This window comes from Populus nigra, chromosome 13 (assembly GCF_951802175.1).
Source record: "Populus nigra chromosome 13, ddPopNigr1.1, whole genome shotgun sequence".
Classification (NCBI taxonomy): domain Eukaryota; kingdom Viridiplantae; phylum Streptophyta; class Magnoliopsida; order Malpighiales; family Salicaceae; genus Populus; species Populus nigra.
In genome coordinates this window covers 12,840,046-12,865,923 of record NC_084864.1, presented here as the reverse complement: position 1 = coordinate 12,865,923, position 25,878 = coordinate 12,840,046, and the positions used below count along the sequence as shown (strand labels likewise).

Below are 25,878 nucleotides of genomic sequence, written 5' to 3'. Positions count from 1 at the left end.
GTTGGAAAACACTTTTCAGTATTTGGTTATGTTATGGAAAATAAGCTGGAAAATAGATTATTAATATTTTTTTCAAGTTTATTAAAATAATAAGGAACAAATCTTACAAATTAAAATGTTGAATGAGAATGAAATTGAAAAATAATTTAATTTCATAAATTATCTCAAATAAAATAAATAATAATCAAAATAATAAAGATCAAATCTAAGAAATAAAAAAAAATAAAAGATGATGAAATTATAATAATAATAATTACAATTTAATAAATTATTTCAAATAAAATAAGTACTAATTAAAAGAATGAGGACAAAATTTGATAGATAAAAAATTTTAATTAAAAAATAATAAGAGAAAAGCAAATAACAATCATAAAAAGAAGGACTAAAGTTAATGTAAAAATCAAATCAAATTAAATTTAAGAGATGAAATAAAAAAAAAGATTCAAATAAAATGTATATCAATTAAAAGTGTGAGGACCAAATTTGATATAATCAGCAAATAATATGATATTTTTAAATTTTTCATAATTTCTGGAAAGTGTTTTCTGTCCAAAATAAAAGAAAAACACTTTCCTAGAAATCAAGTTAAATTTTTTTTTAATTAGAAAGTATTTTCTGTTAACTAATTTTTTTAATAATAAATAAAAACAAAAAAAATTAAAAAATAATTTTCAAAAAACCACTGTTAAACAAACACCCCTTTAATTTTTTGTTATTAGGTACGAGAAAGACCCGATTTCATGTTAGTATCATCAACCACATAATTTTCCGAGGATTTTTTTGCGTGTCCTTTTAATATATTTGACCGATTCTGTTCTCTGCTTTTAGTCCCCAAGACAGTGATGCATACCCTACAAGACTTCATTTTGCAAATGGAGGCCTCGTAGAAAGAAATTAATGTGGTAGCCCTTTCCCAAGAAACAAATAAATTACAAACTTTGAGTCCACCAAGCATTTAAATCCAAGTATTGCGTTCACATCTATCCCTTTCTGATGTATTTATTTACCTGGAATTGATAATTAGCAAGTCAAGACTCGTCTCTTTATACTCGAAACCATCCCTGAAGCAACCAAGCCCATTTTGCTAACACACAATTCCATTCCTCCTATGCTACTTCCTCTTGCCAGAATGAATTCCTCGGCCTTTTCTTTTCTTTCAGATTTTGTTCTTGTATTGTTGCTCTTCATTCAAGTCCCTTCATCCTCGAGCAACGATGACCCGTACACTGCCTGTAGTAATGAGTTTGTATGTGGGCATATTTCCGCGGGTTTTCCGTTCTGGGGAAATGACAGCTCACCTGCCTGTGGCTTTCCTGAATTGAAGCTCAGGTGTGAGAATAATTTCACCAAGATGAATATCAATCAGGTTGCATATCGTGTTTTGGAAATCAATCAGTATGCTGGCATTCTCAGGATTGCAAGAGAGGACTCCTTTGTTGGATTGTGTTCACCTCAATTTAAGAACAGCACGTTCAATCCTAAGGTTTTCGAGTCTGTTGAGGGTTACACAAATCTTACATTCATTTATGGATGCAACGATGCTCCTCCAACCATACCTTTCACTTGCAAGATAAATGAGGTTAATGATCAAGATGTTTATATCCAAGTAGGAGATACTGGTCCTGGCGAATGCTATCGTAGTGTCTTAGTGCCATTTTCTATAACCAATTGGCCACGAATCAAACAACTTGTTACTGTCCAAGGTTTGGAAGAACACTTGAGAAAAGGATTCGAGGTAAGATTGAAGGTCGATAAGGATGCGTGTAGGGAATGCTTCGCCTCTAAAGGAGCTTGTGGTATTGACGAATTAAGTAATCAAACTTGTTACTGTCCAAATCAATCAAGAGGATCAAAAACATGTGCTCGAGGTATGTACCTCAACTTCTCCTCGAATCAGTTTATGATGAACTCCAGTCACTTGTTGATGCTTCACACACCTTAGTTCCGTTCCTGTTTTGTTATTTTAATTTTATTTTAAATAGACTTGGACAGAAGTAAACATCAATATGATAATGATAATGATGATGATGATAATTTTATTAATCATTTTATTAATAAAATTCTAATATTATATATACAAAAATCATTTTAATTTTAAAATAAAAATTATATTATTTTCTTATAACAAATTGTTTATTCGATAAAAAATTCAACATCAGGCAGGCTAATATTTTCTATGCTAATACTTGTCAGTATAAATCGGATGGTTTGGAAATGTAATAGTAGTATTACTGATCCCAGCTTAATCAGCTACCTGACAACATGCAACAATAAGATATGTCCGCTTTTCTAGCCAGTCAATCAATCAGCTAGCTGTTGTGCCAATTCTAGCCAGTCCAAATGTATCAGAGTTTCTTGAAGCTATTAATCAAGGTTTTGAGTTGGAGTGTAGTGCAAATGATTCATTATAAAAATAAGATATGTCCGTTTTTCTTTCTTGATGCCATGACTGGATAGATAGAGATAGCTGAAATCTAAGATAGGCCCTCCAGGCTAGGTGATGTGGGAGGACCTCTGGTAAAAGAAACAGGTGTGAATCGTTCCTTCGAGTAGAGGGAGGAACCTAGCTAGCTATTAGGAATTGTTCAAAGCTCCATGATCCTGAACAGAACACCTTCCTCGACCATTTAATTCCAGTATATCAAGGAAACAAAGACTTCGATTAACTGACAAAGACTTTATAAAAATAATATTCTATAAAAAGAAATACAATTAATAAAATAACCTTTTCGTTTAGTCAGGTCAAGTGAGGCCTCGTCTCTATCACTGAAACCCAATGTCACGCAATCGATTTCAACCTTCTATTTAATTTCTATAAATCTATTTCTTTGTTTACTAGCCCAGTCCATACTCAAAGTGCGTTTTTTTATTGGTCATAGCACCCCAATTTGATGTTCCATCGTCCCTGCAAGTGGTCGCATGTGGGATATCACAGTACATTTTAATAAAGTTCCTAATTCAGGTCATGGAATTGATAAGCTAATTAAATATCAATAAAAAAACTGTATCAACAAAAAAAAATTCAATTTAAAATCTAAAAATTAAAATAGCATCTTTTTCCATTACAAAACAACATCTCCATCACATCTCTTCCTTTCTTCTTCTTCTTTATGCATAGTAACCTTTCTTTTCCATTACCATCAATCTCCTTTTCGTGAATAGTTTCTTTGTCGAACAAACAAAATTTTAAGTCATATACATACTATCTCTTTCCTACAGTACTTAATATAGGATTCGGATCTTTTTGGAGCTTAAAACATGGATGGAGTTTCCTTGGCTTCACTTCTACATTAACGACTAGATTGCTGCTTTCAATTCCAGATTCTCTTGAGACGGTTTTGAATTGATTTCTTGTTTCTGGATTCTTTATTAGTCCTGGATTACAAGGGAAAAAATGACGGTGGGTGTCATTTATCAGTCCACCTCAGCATTAACATCTTGATTTGGACAGAAAGACTTCTTTGAGTAATGAATGGTGTGTAGAAGGGCCACGCTATAAAAGATCAATTGATAGGGACGACATTAAGAAAATTATAAAGGTTGAAGGATCTTTGAACTTGTTAAACCACCCATTCTATCTATACAAGTCTCCCCTGGCTAGGCAAACAAATCAAAATTCTCAAGGAAAGATCCTAGTAACCTTCCAATTGACTTAAACAACTTTTTAGAGTCATCATACAAAGATATTTCCTCGTGACTTCAGTCTTATGGAAAGATCGTAGCTCGCTCATGGAATGTGAAGAAATAAATTATAAATTCAAATATATATATTAGACAATTCTGGATAAATAACCCTCTTTTCCCATCAAAATAGAAAAGAAAAAATAATAATTTCACCATAATCTCTTAATTCATGTTTTTAAGGTAAATATGAACTTATATCTCACTAATATAACCAAGTCAATAGTCATGTTCTATACAACCACTCTCCCATTACCAACACCAGTACACCACCCTCTTAACCTTACACCATTCCACCACCAGCTGCACAGCCCCTTCTGATTCCTCCACCAATGCACCCCCTCACCACCACCTCCTCTTTCCTTCTCACCCTCTTTTTCTCCCTCCACTTAACGACATCGCTTCTTTCCAATGACACTGGTAATCTTTCAAACTGCAATCAAAACTTCTCCTGTGGTAACCTCACAAACGTCACCTACCCGTTCACTGGTGGCCTACGTCCATCCCACTGCGGTCCACCGGAGTTCGGCCTCACATGTGAGGATGAATCAGTCACCATCCTAAAAGCTAACTCACTGAGTTACCGAGTCACTCATCTTGACCAGACCAGCCAAACCTTAAGACTCTCACGTTCAGACCTCTACGACGACGGAAAATGCACCCGCCAATTCACTAACACCACTCTGGATGACAGAATCTTCAGTCTTGGTTCCAGCCATGAACTTTATTTGTTTTATGGATGCAAGAAGATTAACGACTCTGTCATGGAATCAGATCAGCTACCAAAAATCTCTAGGTTCTCTTGTGACAATCATGGAGTTACAGAAGAAGGGTTTTTCTCGATTGTTTACCCTTACGGTACTGAATATTCTTTACCGAATACGTTTGAGTGTCAAACTAATATTCGAGTGCCAATTCTTAGTACTCGGGCACAACAGCTTTTTGATAACGAGTCAGTAGTTGGTGAGGTTTTGAAAGAAGGGTTTGATGTCAGTTATAGCAATCCTTACAGTGCTAATTGTACAAAGTGTTACAAGGAGCACCCTGGTGGGTATTGCGGGTTTGATACACAGTTGGGTAAACCTATTTGCGTTTGTAATGATCAGCTCTGTCCTGGTAAGCAAAAATCTTTAGTTTTCATGAGTTTGTTTGGTGAACCTTATTGGGGAAATTGATGAGAGGAGGTTCTTATCAAATTATACAATGCTTCACTGATTTCAAGAATTGATGCTTGAAAAGGCTCTCAAATCCATTAATTTTTATTTATTATTAGTAATTAATCAATTATAGCATTCCTGGTTATTTGTAATTTGTTATGAGGTTCAATGTTCAAATTAATTAGGCTTTTTTGCTCAAGTCTTGTGTTCACTCTGCCCCTTTAAGGTCAATGGGGTCATAAGGTGGATTCAACGATCCACTTCTTGTTCATGAGATGTAAAATTAAATCTTGTATAAGCTGAGAGAACAAAATTGAAATCATTTCTGTCACAAAATTGGTTCCAAAAGTTGTGTTAAAGATCAATTTTTTTCATGTTTGAATGCTTATTAATTTTGCACTCTTGAAAAAGTATATTCAACTTTCATAAGTTTACTTTTGTAATTATATAAATTTAGGGATATGCATCATTCAAAGTTTTATATTTCCAATTACTTCAATTTTTTTTCATATAAATATATGTGTGGGGTTCGAGATTTTTATTTAAAAACTGCAGTACTTCATTATTTTTTTATTGCTAGTACTAATTTGTGCGACGATTATTAGGTTATGCATGACAAATATGGAGTACCTCCATCATATGCTCCTCCTTAAATCTCCTATAGAGGGTATATGAGCATCTATATTTATTGAAATTGAAAGTTGCATGACTAAAGATCAAATTAGCACATTAAAATTTCTAAACTAAACAAATCCTTGTAAATTTAAAAATTAAATAAATATTACAGTAAAAATGATTAAAAAAACAAAATCACATGTCAATATACTCTAAAGCTGAGGTATTGCAACTTTATTTATATATATAATTTTATAATTTTAACAGCTTTTTAGTCACTAAATAAAATATAATATTGACAAACATGTAAATAATTTTTTTTTGTTGATATTTTTTGACGTCAAAGCTTGAGGATAAGTTGATGATGTAAAGTGTAATTCTTTAAAAAAACAGGGATAGTGTGAAAAAACGACAAAAGAGGCTTGATGTAATTTTTTTATTATTAAAAATTGAAAAGTATAAAATTCTATAATTTTAAATCTTTAAGTAACAAGTATTTCATAGTCTTTGCAAATGTTAACACTCATAGCAGTCTTTTATCTATAGTGTTGTGTAGATAATGAGAAAAATGAGGCTGTAACCATAAAATATTAATCTATTTGTTTGGGTTAGAGACGGTAACCATCGTTGTATACAAGTTCTTTTGAGTGTAGTCCTAACTTGGACAACTCCCTAACATTATTTGATGTCATGTTACAGGATCTTCTATGAGTGGTAGGCGACTACAGATTGGTGCAGGTAATAATATAAATTTTATAATTATAAGAAATCCAATATTCTCTTTTGATGATGATGATGCATTTGGAATGACAGGCACATTAGCAGCTGTGGCAGCGATATTAACTTTATCCATAATTACAATATATCTCACTAGAAGAGAAGGTTCCTTTAGTGCTGTCATAGCAATGACCTTCAGGCTGAAGAAACCACAGCATGTTGGCATGGTTGAAACATTTATGATGGACTACCATTCTCTTACTCCAAAGCGTTATTTGTATTCAGACATCAAGAAAATGACCAAATCATTCGTCAATACACTAGGTGAGGGAGGATTTGGTAATGTATATAGAGGAAAGTTACCAGACAACGGTCGTCTTGTAGCTGTAAAAATCCTAAAAGAGTCCAAAGGTGATGGAGAAGAGTTCATGAATGAAGTTGCAAGTATCAGTAGAACTTCTCACGTGAATGTAGTTACCCTTTTGGGCTTCTGCTACGAGAGGAATAAAAGAGCTTTGATTTATGAATTCATGCCCAATGGATCTTTAGATAACTTCCTATCTGATAAAGGATCCCCACATACAAACTATCGTTTAGAATGGAAAAAATTATATGAAATTGCAGTTGGTATTGCTAGAGGTCTGGAGTACTTGCATAGAGGGTGTAACACTCGGATTGTGCATTTTGACATAAAACCTCACAACATTCTTCTTGATGAAGACTTTTGTCCAAAGATCTCTGATTTTGGTCTCGCGAAGCTATGCAAGAGCAAAGTAAGTAAGATTTCGATGATAGGTGCCAGAGGAACTATTGGTTACATAGCGCCTGAAGTATTCTGCAGATCTTTTGGAGGAGTAACTTATAAGTCTGATGTGTATAGTTATGGGATGATGGTTCTTGAAATGGTCGGACAAAGTAAAGACTTTGATATGGGATCGTTGGAAACCAACGAGTTGTATTTCCCGGATTGGTTTTATATGTATCTTGATCCAGGAGAGATTTCAACATTTCATGGAGGTATAACGGAGGAGGAAAACGAGATTGTTAAAAAGATGATTTTAGTGGGTTTGTGGTGCATCCAAACCATTCCATCACATAGACCATCAATGACAAAGGTTGTAGAGATGTTTGAAGGCAGTCTTCAGTCTTTGCAAATTCCACCGAGACCTTCCCTTTCCTCTCCTAGAAGGTCCGCTCAAGATCACTCTTCCACTGTATCATCACTGCCTTGCGTGTCGTCCCAGGGGGGTGGGGTAAACACATTGTTTGCAGATGAAAGTGACTTGTAACTGGAAATTGCAAATTTTATTTGGCCTGATAAAAATAAAAAAAAACAAACCTATATTTGTTCTTCATCTAAGTGCTGTTTTTGGTTGAATTAATTTTTCTATGATATAGCTCATGTACGGGAGGAAACTCTCTCAGTGCTAAGAGACACTATCCTCTCACCTTTATTTTTATTTATTTTTTTGTCCATGATGTTAACAAATTCTAGTATGTACTTGATATTCAATATGCGGAAAGCGTAGAATTGATCTGTTCCTGCTTGTCATTGTTTACAATTTCAAAGGGTAGACAAGACTCGGAGGTTGAGCTTATTATTACTTGTGATTAATGTCATCAATGCTTCATTGCATTTTTCATAGTGAACTTCTATGTATTTCTTACTCGTCTTCTTATTTTGCTTGAGCAGTTGAATTAAAACGGAATCGTCTAACTTCGAAAATTTACCAGAAAACTTCAGGAAACTGAACATAAATCTTCTACTCTTCATCAAGAAGTTTCTCGTAGTCATTCATGTGAACTGGTGCCTGTGTATGGTAGGGAGCATAGAGGGAAGGTCTTCAAAGGCTTGTGAAGATCTTTCAGCTGCGTCTATAGGGTTCAGAAGGGGTCGTTCATGATGGAAGGCAGTTCGAGCTTTCACAATGAACCAGCATCTCATAGCAGCCTGTGACAGCAGGTGGAAGAATGGTCGGAAATGGAAGGCTTCTAATTTTCCTCCTAAGAAAACTACAGAGACCTTTAGGTTACCAAGCTGGTCATGAAATGAATATGGGATGCTCTAGGTTTTCTTCAACTAGTAGCTTGACCACTATGGAGCTTCTCACCCTAGAACAAGTCACACTACGTATTTGGTAACCATTTTATAATACTATGTGATGAGTGGCCTTTTAATGTCTACTTGGTTATGACAAAAAAAAGGTCAATTTGCTCTAACACCTGCAAATTGTCCCCGTATTCTCTCTTTATCTGTGAAAATGCAATCCCAGCTCTTTCCAGCCATGTCTTTGTTCCGTAAAGCCATTTTAATTAGTTGGCATAATTGAGTTGGCATAATTGATGGGATTTGAGTGGGAGATGAGTTGTAATTGGTGGAGTGTGAGTGGATGATAAGTTGTTAGGCATATATTCCTCCTAAATTTATAACCATTATACCCTCACTCTTGCCTATAAATAGGCAATGCATTCAAGCCTATATGCACACCAAGATAGAGAAGAGAAGAGGAGAGTGAAGAGAGAGTAATCCCACAAAATTATGAGGTATTTGTGAGAGAGTAAATGAGGTGTTTTCTCATAATAATAGAGAGATTTTTAGTTGTTCTCATATTATTTGAGAGAGGTTGTAATTCCCACATTACTTAATAAAATCCTTCTATACTTGCCTATGGATGTAGCCCAATTGGATGAACCACGTAAATTCTTGTGTGTCTCATTTCTCATTTTATCTTATTCCTTGTCTTTTGTCTTGTCGGGTTTGCATGCCAGTATCCTAACATGTTCATCGTAATCATAACAATAACCTTTGTCTTTTTCATCTCTTACCCGTCACTGTTTATAGCTTCAAATTAATTTAGACAAGAAGACATGGAGTTTAAGCTTTATTATCACTCATGATCAATACATATATCAGCGAGGATAATTTAGTTTTCACATAGCTTAATTCCTGTCATAGATCTGATATTCTGTTCTGCTGCATCTGTGCGAATCCTCACTTTTTTTCTGCCTCTACTGTAAATGCTGCATTTCTACGGTTAATCCGTCATTGCATATCTGCCATTCTGTTATCTCAAGGCTGTTTTTATGCAAGTTCGCAATTCTCTTCTGCAATAATCCAGGTCTTTTAATTTATGAAACTATAACCTTTTTTGCTATTTTTTTAAAAATCAAATAACTTCCTTAACGTGGTTGAAATTGTGTATTAGACCTATCGAGAACTAATATGTAATGGATTCTTTCCATTAAAAATAAAAACTTTGTCAGGATTCCATGGATGACGTTTGGATAAATGAAAGAAACACAATTAGTACCAAGAACAAATAAAAAAACGTTCGCTGTCAGGCTCAGCAGCATTAGAAAAGAGAGTAATCTGCGTGTTTTTAGCAGTAATATCATTTAAGATGAGTAAAACCCAAGAAAAAAAAGAGCAGCACATAGTAGCATCAGTGAGAAAGGAAATACAGCAAAAAACATAAACAGTGAAGAATCAAGCAAGCCGACCTAGTTGCAGCAATAACAGGTTCTTAAGTAACTGCTTCATGTGTCAGGTAAATTTGGAGAACCAATTATTAAGTTTTCCGTGTTTCGTGTCATTTGATAAGATGACACCAGAAAGAGACTTTTCTTCTTTCCACCAGGAGCAATACCAAGTGGCTCTTATAGCATCATCCATGCCATTAGTAGAATTGTACTTTAATCAAGTCAATTCTTACATAACATTTTCTTGTTCTTCTTTTGACTGAATATTTAAGGATTGTTGACCTGAATTCTGATCAGGTGGCTGGTTTGAATCCATTGCTTGCACACAACGCCAATGTATGAGCTCTCATATTAAAATTTGTTTTTTAAGTGAATTTGTGGAGATTTTTATTGTTTGATTCGTTTTTATCATCTTACCATGAACTCCATCAATAAACTATCTGCTACGCTTGAAGTCAACAAAGGAATAGTGATTTTTCCTTCCCGGTAAATTGGTGAGCCAAGTTCTAGGATAGGAATGGCAAGACAGAAATCTGAGTTATCAGATTGAATGAAAAGAACATTTTGCTTTACACTTGGAATTCGGGAGACCGGTTGGAATTGAGCAACCGGTTAGATTAAATAATTTGATAGACCGGTTCAGAAAACGATTGACCAGTTAAGTCGGTAGAACTACATTTACTGTTCAAATTATGACTTCCTTTGAGTAGTTTAATTCCTTATTTGTCTAGAACTTGAGATCTATAAATAGGCTTGGTATAGTCGCATTGATAGTTATTTCTTAAAGAATAGATTTGTAAAATGTCCACATAAATATATTATCTATGTAAAGATAAAAGATAATGATAATACTCTTATTGTATGTCTGTATGTGGATAACATGATCTTTACAGGAAATAATCCAAAGATATTTGGAAACTTCAAGTAAGCAATGATCAAGAAGCTTAAGATGGTGGATATTGATCTTATAACATACTACTTAAGAATTGAGATCAAGTAAGGAGAAAATGGAATCTTTGTGAATTAAAAAAAATTTGCAAAAGAGATTCTTAAGAAATTCAAAATGGAGAATTGTGCAAAAATGAATACTCCAATTGAATATAGAGTGAAGATGTCAAAGAATAATGAATGAGAGAATATAAACTCTACAACATTCAAGAGCCTAGTTGGGAGTTTGATATACTTGACATGTACTTTTCCGGATATTCTTTTTGGAGTAGAATTTGTGAGCAAATTCATGGAGACATTAACTATAACACATTTCAAAGCATTGAAGAGAATCCTTTAGTATATCAAAGGTACTGTTGATTTTGGCTTGTTCTATGGATACTCTAACAACTTTAAACTTGTGGATTATAGTAATGGTTATTGGTCTGGAGATATGAATGATAAAAAGAGAACTACATGTTTTGTTTTCTACATGGAACACAACATTCACATGGAATTTAAAAAAACAACCTATAGTTACATTATCAACTTGTGAAGCTAAATATGTAGGTACTACAACATGTATTGTCATTTCATATGACTAAAAAGATTATTGAAAGAGTTGCGAATTCCACAAGAAAAGCCTATGGAAATTTATGTAGATAACTCAGCAGCCATTACTTTAGCTAAGAATCAAGTATTTCATGACAGAAATTAAGCATATTGACACAAAATTTCATTACCTATAAAATTGCATTATAAACAAGAAAATTAAAGTTAAGTATGTAAAAACTTAAGATCAAGTCACAGATATTATTACAAAGCCACTTAAATATGATATTTTTATCAAGATGAGAAATATGTTGAGAGTTATAAAGAAATCAAGTTTAAAAGGGAATATTAAAAGTAAACTAAATTTCTAAAAAATAAGTTAAAAAGGTTGACCACTTGAAAACCAGTCAACCAATTGGAATAGAGCAGCCAATTAAATTAAATAAATTGGTCGACCGATTTAGAAAATGATCGAATGATTAAGTCGACAAAACTATGTTTCTTATTCAAATTAGGATTTCATTTGAGTAGTTTAATTCATTATTTACCTAGAATTTGAATTTTATAAATGAACTTGTAATTAAAAATATATTTAAATATAAAAAGAAACCACAAGAGAAAATCACTTAATAAAATTACCTTTCTCAAACCTTCTTCTTATTATTTAGTTTTTCTTATTGCATTGATCCCGTTTCTACCACACTAATTTCTTTCGACACTCCAAACGATCTCTTTACCTATCATACTCGTAATTACCATAATCACAAGTCACGTGCCAATATGAATCTGGCTACCTGATGAGAGATATCTAAACTGAAGCAGTTCATTTGAATGTGGAAACATTCAGGGCATTACCCATCCTTTCTGGGGAATGGACCACCCGGCATACTCTGGCCATCCAGGATTTCACCTTGATTTCAGCGGTGATGCCCCATTTATGAAAATTTCAGAACTTTCTTTTCGAGTGCTTAAGCTCAATAACGTGTCACGTACTCTGAAGGTTGCTAGAACAGATTACACAAAAAATGTGTGTTCTATCTTCCCTGTCAACTCCCTTTTACATCCAGAAATTTTCAGTTATGCTCCAAAAACTATAATAATATAACACTACTGTGGATGTCCAATAATTCCAAGTTAAATTTCATAAACTATAGGTATTTCAATAACCATCTCAACTTAAAAATTTAAAAATGTTTCAAGAAATTATTTTATATTACTCTGTAGCAACTTGAAGTTGTGTAATATAAACACTATTCTTCCGGCATCTAGATCTGCTCTTCAGTCTATGGAGACGAGGCCAGACATAGAAAATTATTTAAGTTGCTGTGAGCTGCAAATGATTTCTTTTGTGACGAACGTAAACATTCTGGTACTGGGCAATGTGGATACAGTACCAACCCGAACGAATTCACTTGCTATTGCCAAGATCGGCCTTATGCAACCGCTTGTGAGAAAGTTATGCGCTTTCCCCATTATTTTTGTGATAGAACATTAATATTTCAAAAAAAAAAACTGGTCTTAAATGATTATATTAAGTGATCTTTTGAAATTTTATGGCCCTAAATTGGTTAGATCGTTTTTCATACATTGCAAAATTCAGAAATGTATATGCCATGCCAGTTATGTTTTCTCTGCAGTTTCTGATTGACCAACACATTATCATATCTTACATTTTCTATTTGTGCGAGAGAAACTTCAGGACTACTTCCTCTTGATAACGTAAGACCCTTTTTGTTAATTAACATGGTCTTTTATTTTATCTGTGAATGAGAATAAAGTATTGGATTAGCTGTCCATAAAAAAGCCTTTCCTATATTCTCCTACAAGATCACCTCAAATGGAACTTTACTCAACATTTTCAACACACCGCACATTTTCATAGGTAGATAAAGGATCTTCGTAATAGATACATGTTTAAACTGTAACTATCTGCTTGATTTCCCATGATTTTGTGTACCAATTGTTGTTCCTATTCTTAAAGTTCAATCTCCATAAATTGTGATCTAGGACTGCCATTTTAATGTCCTTGCTTTTCTAGTTTTAAATCATAGATAAGAAGGCAAGAGAGCTTAAGCTTTACAGTATTTAAGAATATTACAGAACTCGAAAATATAATAAATTCTTACTATGATCCAGCACCTGAAAAATTGGAGCTCGCAGAATAGCATTTGTAAAGTAGAGCATCTAGAAACAATAGAGGATAGTTGGGGTGGCACAGCCAGAGAGATTAATAGTGGCAGCGTAGAAATAGAAGAACACCAGAGTTAATATATTCAGCAGAAGCAGTACGCAACACAAGGTTTTTATCGTTATAATAAGCTTCAAATCAGCATGATTTGCCTGATGTTTCTCACTATACAAATTTATTAGTCATGTGGAGAAAAGAATTCTTGTGGTTGACTATATGCATAAATAACATAAGTTTTCTATGTTTCCTTGTCATTTGCTAAGATGGCACTGGAAAAGGACTGGCTTTTATATATATATATATATATATATATGGCTTTTTGTCAACTCAGAACATGATCAAAATAACTAAATATAACACTGTTTATGCCATTGACATTACTATATAGTAATTGAGTAAATTATCTCCTATAATGTAACATTTTCTTCTTTTTTCTTGCTGGAAAATTTAACCAGTGTGGACGAGGAAGTTGAGGAATATTTAGACAGAACATTTTTTTTCAAACTAGACTCAAGAAAGAGTGTTTTCACAAAGCTATGCATTCTTGCTGAATTTTCTTGTCTTGATAGACAAGTAAATCATAGATAATTGAATTTGGCATGCTTCAATGCAAAAAGAAATCTGAAAGTATATTAAAGAAAATGCGAGTCTTGTGTCATTCGCATTAGAACTCCAGTGAATGAACAGGAAACTTCTTGTTGCAGACTAAGTCATATTAGTGAGTCAAGAGTCAAGAGTCAAGACATCTGATTATCTTATGTTTATGAGAAATAAAACCTGGTTAGCTCCATCTGCTCTCTCATGATTCGAGAGTTCTATACCTGCAGCCCCTTCCCCTCACCCGTAATCTCCAGAAATGCATCCACATCTCCTTCAAACCATCTCTTTACCTCTCACAGTAATTACCATCATCATTATTGCAATTCCAATTTCTCTATGTGAACCTGATGAGCGATATCTAAGCTGCAGCAAGTCATTTGAGTGTGGAAACATTCAGAATATAACCTATCCTTTCTGGGGAGTGAATCGTCCTCAGTACTGTGGCTACCCAGGATTTCATCTTGATTGCAGTGGTGACGCCCCAGTGATTAAAATATCGGAAGTGGCCTACCAAGTCCTAGAGATCAAAAGCATGTCTCGAGTTCATCTCATTTCAACAGAGTACACAGACAACATTTGTTCTATCCCCCCTGTCAACTCCACTTTTGATTCCGACCGTTTCAGTTATGCTTCAAATACTAAGAATATAATGCTGTACTATGGATGTCCAACGATTCCAAGTCAATTTTTACCAACTTTAGGGCTATCCTATCAGTTCAGTTGCAACATAAGCAGAACTGATATGGTAGGTTACTATCTGACAAGGAACCTGAGCATGTCAGCCACTGGTAGCTTTGCTGCTAACATAAGCAGTTACCTGGAGTCATGTAATCACAGCGTTCTCATTCCAGCATATGAATCCGCTGTTCGATCAATAGAGAGCCATCCAACTGCTGCAAATTTGACAAATGCTCTTCATCGGGGTTTTTGGTTGCAGTGGACTGCAAATGATTCCTTGTGTAACAAATGCAAATTTTCTGGTGGGCAGTGTGGATACAATAACGATTCTAGTAAATTCACTTGCTATTGTCAAGACCAGCCTTATGCAACTACTTGCAAGAAAGGTATGTCGTGTAACCTTTTATTTTTGTGAAAGAAGATTAACTGTCCTGATGTAGACAAAAATTGGCCCAAGCAAGATTTGTTGGATTTCTTTCCATTATCGCAAAATTGAGAAGTGATAATGCACTATTTTCATTTCCTCTATTTTGCTGGAAAGAAAATTCATAACAATTTCCTTATTCTTTATTAATTAAGATGACCTTATATGATATGTGATTGCATGTAAAATATAGAAGTCTGTACTTAAAATAAGGTTGCTTTCCCTTGCAAGTTTCCTATTTTTAACGAAGATAATTAATATGTAAGAATTTTCTTTGTTTTAAATTTTCATTTCCAGGGAAAGAGTACTTGACAAAATTTGTTCTTGTTTTGGTCAATGGTTGGATTTTGCAACCAAAAGAGGTCTCTTGTTCACCTAACATTTTGGATAAGAGGGGTCCTTAATAAATTGACAAAGACCAGATGACGCCGTTAATATTCTACTTGGCACCTGAAATTTGATTTCAAGAAGCTGAATTTTCCATGTTTTAACGTACTGCTGTAGCAGTAACAAGATACTTCTGCTCTGTCGTGCGTGACTGTAATTTGGCTTGGGAAAGTAAATGTATTTAATTCTGTCTTCTTGGGGCTACTGAGTGTTGATATGATTTGATATCTTGTCATAGATAGAAAAAGATAACTAGACACTTCAAATATAAATCATGGGTAATTTCATGCTTACTATGTCAGGAAACTGAGTTATTTGCTGTTTGTCTTGCAGAGTCTTATAGATGGGAATATAAGCTTATTAAAGGTAAGAAAACCATCAAATACCCTTCTTTTCTCCAATCATTGCATGAATATTTAGTTATGACATGCTGTGAATATCTATGCTTCTTGTTAGCACATAACATACAACTCACATGACTCAACTGTGATACTCTTATTTCAGTTGTAACGTTAGCTATGTACACGATGATAGCAGTCACAATCATTGTGCTATGTTCTAGAAGAGGATTATCTAGAGGCCGGATGACTAGCTTTTGGAGGCAGAATGCTCAACATAATCTAAATATTGAAACGATCATTATGAACTCGCATTCTCTTACTCCAAAACGCTATACATATTCAGAAATTAAGAAAATGACCAACTCATTCGTGGATAAACTAGGTCAAGGCGGATTTGGAGGTGTATACAAAGGAGAGTTACCGGATGGCCGTCCTGTGGCAGTAAAAGTCCTGAAGAATTCCAAAGGTGATGGAGAAGAGTTTGTTAATGAAGTTGTGAGTATTAGTAGAACTTCTCACGTAAATATAGTTACCCTTTTGGGGTTTTGCTTTGAAAGGACTAAAAGAGCTTTGATCTATGAATACATGCCCAATGGGTCTCTAGACAAGTTCATATATCGTCAGACATCTCTTCATGGAAACCATAATTTACAATGGGAAAAATTATATGAAATTGCTGTCGGCATTGGTAGAGGTCTTGAGTACTTGCATAGAGGTTGTAACACTAGGATTGTTCATTTTGACATAAAACCTCACAACATTCTCTTAGACACAGATTTCTGTCCAAAAATATCTGATTTTGGTCTGGCAAAGCTATGCAAGAGAGAAGAAAGTATGGTTTCAATGACAGGTGCAAGAGGGACTGCAGGGTATATAGCTCCAGAAGTATTCTGCAAAAACTTTGGAGGAGTTTCTTACAAGTCTGATGTGTATAGTTACGGGATGATGGTTCTTGAAATGGTTGGAGGAAAAAGAAACATTGATATCGGAGAATCTCAAAGTAGTGAAATATTCCTTCCAAATTGTATGTATGAATCAGAAGAGGTGTCTAGTCTCCATGGTGTTATAACAGATGAAACAGAAGAGACGATAAAAAAGATGGTTACGGTCGGTTTGTGGTGTGTTCAAACCAATCCATTAGATAGACCATCAATGACAAAGGTTGTGGAGATGTTAGAGGGCAGTCTTCAATTCTTGCAAACTCCACCAAAGCCTTTCCTGTATTCTCCGACAACATCACTGGAAACGAACCTCACCGCATCAACCTTAAGAGCATGTGCATTGTCACAAAAGGAAAGTGGCATGGCTGCCATTAGTTAAAGAAGCTTCATAACAGGTACCCTAATCATGTTGTAAACCATCACTTGATTTCCAATGATTAAGTCAATCATTATTGACTCTTGCTTAAAATTTAATATGCTGGAAGTGTGAGCTTGATCTGTCACTTTACTGGTCAACACTGGTCCACATAGAAAAGAACACAGATTTTAATTTTTTCTGCAAAAAACATTTTCCAGAATCCTTCAACATACTTCGGTTATATTTTTTGTCATTGTAAAGCTTTTTTGATGTACTTGTGATGTATAATCTTATGCCACTCAGTGTATAATCTTATGCCACTCAGTGTATCAAATTGAGAGTTTATAACATTTACATGTATTTTGCTGTTAATTACCTGATGCTACTCAAGTGGTCAGCGAGTTCACAGGAAATTCAAATTCAAGTTTATTTTCCTCAATCATCTTTTTCTTACTGATTCTTGACTTCGCAAATTCAGATCCCTGATCCGTTGAAGCCTGAATTGACCCTGTCGGCTTTTTGCACTTGGCTTTCAGTAAATAGCAGCTTGGAGATGGCCATGTCCTTTATAACCTTAATGATTTTGAATTTACTTTATAAACTTTTTTGGATCATAGAAACCAAGTGCAAAAGGCCAAGTGACTCTGTTGGCTTGCTTTTTATTCTTCTGGAGTCGGTACAAAGATCATCAAGGGAAAGTAGTACAACCTTTGGAGATGACCATGTCCTTTCTAGTATTCCACGTACAAGAATGTTGTTGCTCACTTACCATATCCTTACACAAAACATTTCTTTGGTAGAATTTGCTGCACAGTTTATTTAATCTAAGAAGGGCTTGATCCATCTTAACTTATTCATGTATAATTTATTTATTTTTCTTTCTTTTTTGTTGATGAATACAGAATGAAATTCCAATAATGCAGAGATACAAAACAGATTGCAACATGGCGTAATTAACAAACTGAGACATAACAAAACAACCAGAACTTTATGAAACATTTATGCATGTTTCTCCAAAAGGACCAAACTAAATAATGACGCGGCCACATTAAAGAATAAGAATCAAAGAACAAGAATGATGGAATTTTTGAAAGAAGGATCACTAAAAACTTTAATTCAAAGTTTTATTACTGGATAATTATTTTCGAGTAATTTACAGGGATTACAACCTCTTGAAAAAACCTTAAACCAACCTCTATAAAATAAAAAAATCATAATTCAAAATAAAAAAAAAACAGCATAAAATTAAACTAAAAATCCAAAATAAAATAAAAAATAACAAAATTAGTTCAACGAATATATATTAAACCAACCCTTGTAGAACATGTAGAGCCTCCTGATCTCATTAGTCCATAATCGAGTCTATCAGGCTTCCTACATGATTTATAACGTGTTTGGCAGTGTGGTTACGGGTGCTTTTCAAATAACTTTTCGTGCCAAAATGCATGCCAATGATTTTTTTTATTTTTTAAAAATCATTTTTGACATCAGCACATCAAAACGATCCAAAACGTACAAACCATATTAAATTTTAGCAAAAAAAAAAATTCAAATTTTTTGAGAACGCAGTTGTAGCCGCGTTCCCAAACGTATCCTTAGTTGCGGCAGATTCACAACTTAACTGTTGCAATGACTGTTCATAACCATCATATCCTTCAAACCTGCCTACATCAAACAATAAGCAAAAATACTCAAAAATGAAAATTTTGATTCTGAAGCAACTAGCAGAGTCAAACCTGAAAGCTGCCTTTGCTAAGAATATTTTTCTAGCTAAGTTCTTCAACTCTCCTTAGCCTGCGTTCCTGTTAGTACATAATGTGTAATTTAGTTTTTTTAACTAGTTAAGATGTGTTAACGGCATCCAAAAATAATCAAGGGACTGATTTATCTTCTTGAAATCCTAGCATTGGCTGTAACCTCTTAGCTGACAAGAAAAAAGAAAAGATGAAATGAAAATCACATCCTCTTCAAAACCAAATAAACCTTAGAGAGTCTAGATTGTTCATTTCTATCGCTTTATCTATCCAATTCCCTCAATGAGTCATCATCTCAGTTTCCTTCTCATTCTCTCATCTGTCACGGCCAATGATGTTGCTGTCATGCTGAAACTAGCTAATTCCCTGAACCCCTTGCCATCAGGCTGGTCCAATGTGTCCTCCAAAGGCTTCTGCACCAACTGGATTGGTGTGCAATGTGATACCTCTGGTAAAGAATCCTCAATAAACCTCTCTGGCACCCTGCCTTCAGAGTTGTCTAAATTGACTCTTCGCATTTATTGACGATATGGCATAGGCTGCAATGAAAGGCAAGTTTTCTTAACAGATGATGCCATCAATGAATGCACATCACATATTTTGGCCTCAACTTCAAACAATCTAGCTTACCCTTTCATTGTTCCATATCAATTTGTTAATGAAACAAGCCATCAGTTCAGGAGATTGTACCCAGATCTCTTAAACAAGAGTATCGTAAAGCATTACATGAGTTAACAAGCAAATCGACCTAACTTGTCTATAAGATCTGACTAAGCTACAAGTCAAATGGTGATGCATACGTGTAAATATTAGGGCATTGACCATCACAATTGAGCAGAAAATTTAAGTTTATAGACTTCATTAACAAACTTCCAGGATGCCAAGAAAGTTTACCAGGATTTTTCTAGTATGATATTGAAGAAGTGGGGAAGTCCTCCCTATCGAAAATCTTCACTGCACTCCCTTATATCATGAGGAATCACTATGTGATCCACTATTAGCTCATAGTGTATCACTTTTAAGATGTTTTTCCTTGGATCTATGAAGCTCTGCCTGCAAAATTCATCGGTAGACAATTGGTTCGGTCAAAATATGAGGCCATTTCATTCTACCTCTGTTTCATAATTTTTAAGTCTGTCTTCATGGAAGATAAGACCAAGCTCCTGACAAACCATTTTAAGCTGATCCAGTAGAATGATTGAAGAAATATTCGTAGGAAGAGGAAGGATAAAAACATACCAGTTTGAGTTTCAAATCTGAGATCACACGCTCTCTCTGATTTGCAAAAAACTTCAACGACTGGGAGCCACCACGAATGCACCCATAAAAGAGAGAGAGAGAAGAACAAGGAGAGGAAAGAAGAGAGTCAAGCTCAAATTCATCTAGTAAGAAATGACGGTGCAGGTTGGTGCAAAGCTAACGGAAAAACAAATGCAAGTGACATATTAGCAAGATGAGAAGAGTTTTACTTACCCCAACTCTCTGAATTAGAAGAGATCTCTTTAATGCTTCTCTTTTGGTTAAAAGATTCTTCTTTAGAAGCCTTAGAGGGCGTTTGTAATTTTTTCCACGGTAAATAATTATGGCATGACCTTCTTTTAGCTTGTCCACTGAAACTAGGATCCCATCACTTTCTGCTTCAAGCAATGTTGCAGTGTGAATGACCTGGGAAAACACTCTCTGCATTGTAATCACCTTCACCACTTCTCTGTGCTTCCAGTGCTGATGCAGACCTTCCATAACACCCTCAAAGACCCCACGCCTCCCTGAACCCACCATCAAAACAAAAAAATCTAAACCACACCCGCACACAGATACAGAAGAGAAGGGTAGACTAAGCAGAAAAATAAATGTTATTCGTGGATGAAAGCGTTGTAGTTCAATCCAAACATGATTAACCAACACTAACCCCTTCCCTTTTCTGGGAGAAATTATTGCATGAGCCCGGTTCTGACATAAATGATGTGCAACCTACCATAAAATGACTGTGAGACCCACCACTTCGTGAGTGTGCATTCAAGGTGAGCCAGGCTCATGTAATAATTTCTCCTTTTCTGGACCAATGAAAGTGCCCTCCTTCATTCTTATGCAACAAAACTTGAGGAAATTCTGTTTCAGCGTATGAAAGTCAATGCTCTCACTGCGATTTCTCAAAAATGAGCTTCTTCACACAAAACACTTTTAATGGGACCAAGGTAAATTAAAGGGAGAAAGGGGAAACCAAGCAACTCATCTAGCATGCAGATCAACCAAAAGGAACAAATGAAAATAGTTGTAACCAATGACTCAGATGTTTGAATACCTAAAACTGAGAGACAACTATGCAGAAAAAATATGGCATGATAAAAAAAAGAAACAATATTTCAAACAGGGTTCATAATGATAAGCTTTTCTTTACCAAGCACTAAGCTACCACGTAGCTTCTGTCCTATCTTCCGGAAGCATTCTCTTTCCTCTTCTGTCATTATTCCTTGGTCTGCATCCCGTGGACTAGGTACCCATGCAGAATTCAATTTTGACAAGTCCCTCGCTGGCTTCTCTATCTTACTTTTAAGCTGCAAAATCCATGAGGATTATTTTCCAAACCAGCATTACAGTGATCCTGATAAGATAATGAATTGAATCTTACAATGCGAAGCCTGTATTCTTGATTCCTCAATTCCCTCTCTAGTTTTTCCTTATAAGCTTCTAATTGAATTTCAGAGTCCGCTTTTGCCGTCTTCTGAAATTTGATTTGGAATTCCTGAAATTCATATAAAGTTCCACTTCTGCTTGTGTTGGTTGGTCCGCCGGGCATATAAGAAGTTTCAATTGCTTTCATTCTTGCACCTTCTTCGTTGGTTTGGCATTTTCTAAGTGCAATTTCTCTGTCCACTATTACATTTGCAACTTGGCCAGGAAGAAAGTCTTTGCCTCTATAAAGTATTATAAAGAACTTATTCCGAAGCAGCAGAACTCCTCCAGTGAGACTCTGCGTATACAACATCAACATTAGAAAAATCTATCTCTGAGATGTCATTTATAGATAAGCGTGCCAAGTGCATGTTCAAGGCAACACTAGTAAGTGTGCCCGGTTGGGCACGGGTCAATATATAACTCCTCGGACATCAAGCTTTTGAATTAATGATTCAAATAATATGGGTGATCTACTTTACTCGGATCACTATATCAGTGTCCAGGCAACAAATGATACCAGAAGATGTGGTGCTTAAATCAGAATGAATTTCAACTGAATACAATCAGAAATGGTCCACCTTGCTCAAAAATCCAGGCTACCAATGCACATAGAATAAAAATAGGACAACTTCCATACAGACATAACATAAACAAATAATAATTCAGCAAATCAGTAAGTATGATATATGTTACTTCTCGGTATCAAACTTGCCTTAAGCTCATCTGCCATTTGCTCATTGTTGGTATTTGGAACTCCCCACTTCACAGCAATTTTAGCTATAATAGTCTTTTCCCACAACTTCAAGATAGCAGCAGCTAGGCCTTGAAGTCTTCTGTTCCTCCCTACAGAGAAAAAGCAAAACTTTAAAAGCCTTCATGATGCAAAACATTCCTACATGCACACAAGCCTCTAGCATAGCCCAATACATATAATGTCATGCAACATTTCAACCAAACAACTGTTCATGCCTGTCAGGCCCATTTTTTCTCAATCAATTCTCAAGCACTATTTAAGAATGTTGTTTCTTAATATGATAGCATATTTCTCTTTTCTCCTTGTTTCAGTTATCTTATGCATGTGATGTGTTCGTTGTCTGTCTATACTCTATGTATTCGTATGAGTGTGTCTGCTTTTGTTCATAGGGAAAAAATGCAATAGAAAGCTTTATACAGTAAGAAAATACCAAGGACAAAATGTGTGGGTAGAGATTGAGCAAGCTTTCTCAAGTATGTCAGTTCATCATCTTTCAACTTTGATCTCATACGTGGAGGACAAAGCCTTGATGGAGACCTGAATCCTTTAACTACTTCTGGAAGCAAATCTGCATCTACTGGCAATGGCTTTCGCATCCACCAGTCAACAAAACGAGGTCCTAAGCCATCTAATAATCTATCAGTTTCTCTCTCAAACAGTGATCCATTAATTGGTTGTGTATTCAAATCTGCTTCCATTAAGATGCCAGCTGATATAGACTCTTCTTCTCCACCATTTCTGGGAAAACTTTCCTCGATTGTAGCTGTATTAAAGTTTTTCTTCCACTGATAATTGCATCCTCTATAAACAACATGAATATCTTTTCTGGTCCAAACAACCAAGCCTCCTGTCTTCATCTGTTTACAAAGGAATGAAAAGAATGCAGTTGTTGCATTTTGATTGCTCCAGGTGTACCAGCAAATTTTAAAAAAGAAAAGACAACCCATAAACAAGTAGCCTTATTTTAAAGTTGCAACAAATACAAACAAGAACATCCGAGATAGTATGCCGAGATAGTATGCCAATCTCTACAATATGAGCAACAAACCATTCACCCATATACTAAGCAGTACAGTTTACACAGATCAATCACAAATAACCCTTTTCCAGGCAGAATTCTTACATCGGCCCAAAAAAGGGTCAATGAAGCTTTGCATAGAAAATGTGCTAAAAGCAGCAAGATGAGCAATCTGAAAAGAATTATTACTACATAGTTAAAAATTGATCTTCTTTTCTTAGGAAAATAAGTTTAAAATTTAATCTTCTTTTTCTTATGAAAATACGGTCTTTTAAACACAAGTTCTTAATCAGGGTGGAAATCAAGCTTCTGAACAGAAAGCATGTCTTTCCATGAATTACGAACACTTATCTCCAAAGTAACTACCAAAAAAAAATTACAAGAATCAATAAACCAGCAAAAAATGAGTACAAAAAAGTAAAACAACTAACCTCAACAATATCTCTTGCTCTATTCATATTTCTACACAAAGGCATATAGAATTTAATCATAGCCAGCTCACTCGTTCTCCAAGTCAATCTTATCTCATCAACTACACTCTGAGTCACCCCAGCTTTCTTCACCTTTACCCAAGTCCTCATCTTTGCAGCCTCTCCTCTCAATCTCTCAAGTAACTCCTTATCAAGACTCAACTCGGCCTTGCTAACCACCTTCTCTTTTTTCATTCTCCAATTCCCAACTCTCTCTTCTCTCACCCATGGCAGCTTTTTTTCCCTAAACCCCGAAACCCCATCTCCGTTAAGCTGTTTTAAACCCTCTCCAATCTCAAAACCCCCAGAATTCACTGGGGTTTCCTTCAAGTTTTGATCTTCTTGGAGTTTTTCAATACTTCTTACAATCCTTTTGTCACCGAAAACACTTAAAATCCTTTCTTTTCCGAGCTGCTTTAAACTCTCTCCACTCTCAGAAATCTCTTGGGTGTCCTTCAAGTTTTCATCTCTTTGCAGTCTTTCAACACTTTTAACAATCTGTATCATTGCTTTATTGCCTCTAACCCCACTTTCTTTAGCAGTCAAAGCCTTGTCATCTTTTTCAATCTTGTCATTCTTTATTGGCTTCTTGTTTTTGGGGTTGGTGAGGTTAAGGAGTTCGTGGGGTTGGAGAATGAGAGGACCCTTTATCCATGGAGGTGTTGGCACTTTAACATTGGTGGTGGCATTGGATTGCGAAATGGGGTTTGTTAACACCGCAAGTTCTTTGTTGTTGTTGTTTGCAAACATAAATGAAGGGGTTGTTATCTGGGCATTGTTTAAGTTAGTATTACCATGCTTTTTTGTTGTTGGGTTTAAGGAGGATGTGATGGGAGTGTAAGAAGAGAAAAATTTGAGACACAGAGCTGATGAAGCCATGAGTGGTTGATTCACTTGTGAGCGAGCGAGCGAGCGTGAGTGGATTTTTTTCAATGATGAGAGGATGCCGTTTTTTACAGTAAAAACGCTGCTAAAAAGATTCGTCATTAAATCATTGGCTAATCAGTCGAGAGACCCCTGAGACTTTTGGTCAAATCCAACTACGCCCCTGAACTATATATTTTCTGATTTTAATCCCTTAAACTACCAAGTCAAGGCATGTTAAACGTTCAAATCACTGCCTTCTTTTGGGTCCTTAAGGTTTTTTGCATGAAAATTGAGAGGTAATAGTCAAAGACGTTCAAATCACATGATAATTAATGGGGTTAATGGATGGAAGCCTAAGGAACCCTATTGCCTTGACCTGATGATTTGATGGATCAAAATCAGGAAATTAAACGTTGAGGGATCTCTCCTCCAATTAGCATAAAATATAGCCACAGTTCACAGGCTGAGATGTAATCCGAGTCCAAATATTTCTCTAATATCCAGAAATAACCTTACCAGTAAAGTTCATTCGTGTTCCAATATAAAAACAGATTAAAAATTTATTTATTTTAAATAAAAAATTTGATCAAATCAAAGTTGTTTTAATTTAAAAAAAAATAATTAACTCATATGAATTTTCTAATTAAATTTAAAAATTATAATAATTTTTATTTTTATTTTTATATTGACCCTCCCAACTTGCATCAACCTTCAAGTTGTTTAAAATTTAATTTTAAAGTCAATCTAAACTAAGACTCGCATCATGGGTTGAGAGAATTAATATAATAATAAAAATTATTTTTATTATTATATTAATTCTCTCAACCCATGATGCGAGTCTTAGTTTAGATTGACTTTAAAATTAAATTTTAAAACTACAATAATAACTATTTTTATCTTACATGTTTTAATTAGATAAATTTAAAATTAAAAGTTTTGAAAATACGTAGCGGTCCATTTAAAATTATAATAATTATTATTTTTATCTTACATATTTTAATTATTAAACAATTTTAAAATTAAAAGTTTTGAAAATTTGTAGTGGTTCAGCAGGTCTTGATAGTTGGTGTCCAAAAGAGATACACTGAAGAGTCTGATATGAAAATAAAGAAGACACAGTGATGCATAATGTAATTGAAGACTTACTTGGAAGGCTAGAATAGACTCTTTATCACTGGTTAACATGTGGTAATGATATTTTGTTTCGTTCAAACAACGAAACATCAATTATAGATAACGACACCGTTTATATAGGAAAAGTGGTAAATATACAAATCGGCCTAGGATTATTGC

At 34.8% G+C, this 25,878-nt stretch overlaps 4 protein-coding genes across 5 annotated transcripts; 3 read left to right on the top strand and 1 right to left on the bottom strand.

The window, feature by feature from the left end:
- The first annotated feature begins 961 nt into the window (after positions 1–961).
- On the top strand, positions 962–2,029 carry LOC133671097 (LEAF RUST 10 DISEASE-RESISTANCE LOCUS RECEPTOR-LIKE PROTEIN KINASE-like 2.7). The gene has a single exon (XM_062091739.1). It carries the CDS (start codon positions 1,109–1,111, stop codon positions 1,940–1,942), a length of 834 nt encoding a protein of 277 aa, XP_061947723.1. The 5' UTR covers positions 962–1,108; the 3' UTR covers positions 1,943–2,029.
- A 1,433-nt stretch (positions 2,030–3,462) lies between these two features.
- LOC133671096 (LEAF RUST 10 DISEASE-RESISTANCE LOCUS RECEPTOR-LIKE PROTEIN KINASE-like 2.4) lies at positions 3,463–8,456 on the top strand. Of its 2 annotated transcripts, XM_062091738.1 has the most exons (3): positions 3,463–4,797; positions 6,153–6,191; positions 6,267–8,456. In XM_062091738.1, the coding sequence occupies exons 1-3, from the start codon at positions 4,014–4,016 to the stop codon at positions 7,457–7,459; spliced, it is 2,016 nt and encodes a 671-aa protein (XP_061947722.1). In that variant the 5' UTR covers positions 3,463–4,013; the 3' UTR covers positions 7,460–8,456. The 2 variants fall into 2 exon arrangements, with proteins under 2 accessions (XP_061947722.1, XP_061947720.1); XM_062091736.1 differs by having other exon boundaries at positions 6,153–8,456.
- A 5,697-nt stretch (positions 8,457–14,153) lies between these two features.
- Positions 14,154–17,337, top strand: LOC133671098 (LEAF RUST 10 DISEASE-RESISTANCE LOCUS RECEPTOR-LIKE PROTEIN KINASE-like 2.1). Its single transcript, XM_062091740.1, has 3 exons — positions 14,154–15,006; positions 15,527–15,549; positions 15,944–17,337. The coding sequence occupies exons 1-3, from the start codon at positions 14,174–14,176 to the stop codon at positions 17,065–17,067; spliced, it is 1,980 nt and encodes a 659-aa protein (XP_061947724.1). The 5' UTR covers positions 14,154–14,173; the 3' UTR covers positions 17,068–17,337.
- Positions 17,338–18,734: 1,397 nt separating this feature from the next.
- On the bottom strand, positions 18,735–24,645 carry LOC133670358 (chloroplastic group IIA intron splicing facilitator CRS1, chloroplastic). The gene is made up of 9 exons (XM_062090841.1): positions 23,680–24,645; positions 22,661–23,087; positions 22,189–22,319; positions 21,430–21,771; positions 21,199–21,355; positions 20,274–20,566; positions 20,040–20,099; positions 19,695–19,853; positions 18,735–19,339 (listed from the first exon to the last, which is right to left on the bottom strand). The coding sequence occupies exons 1-8, from the start codon at positions 24,595–24,597 to the stop codon at positions 19,803–19,805; spliced, it is 2,379 nt and encodes a 792-aa protein (XP_061946825.1). The 5' UTR covers positions 24,598–24,645; the 3' UTR covers positions 18,735–19,339; positions 19,695–19,802.
- Positions 24,646–25,878: the final 1,233 nt, after the last annotated feature.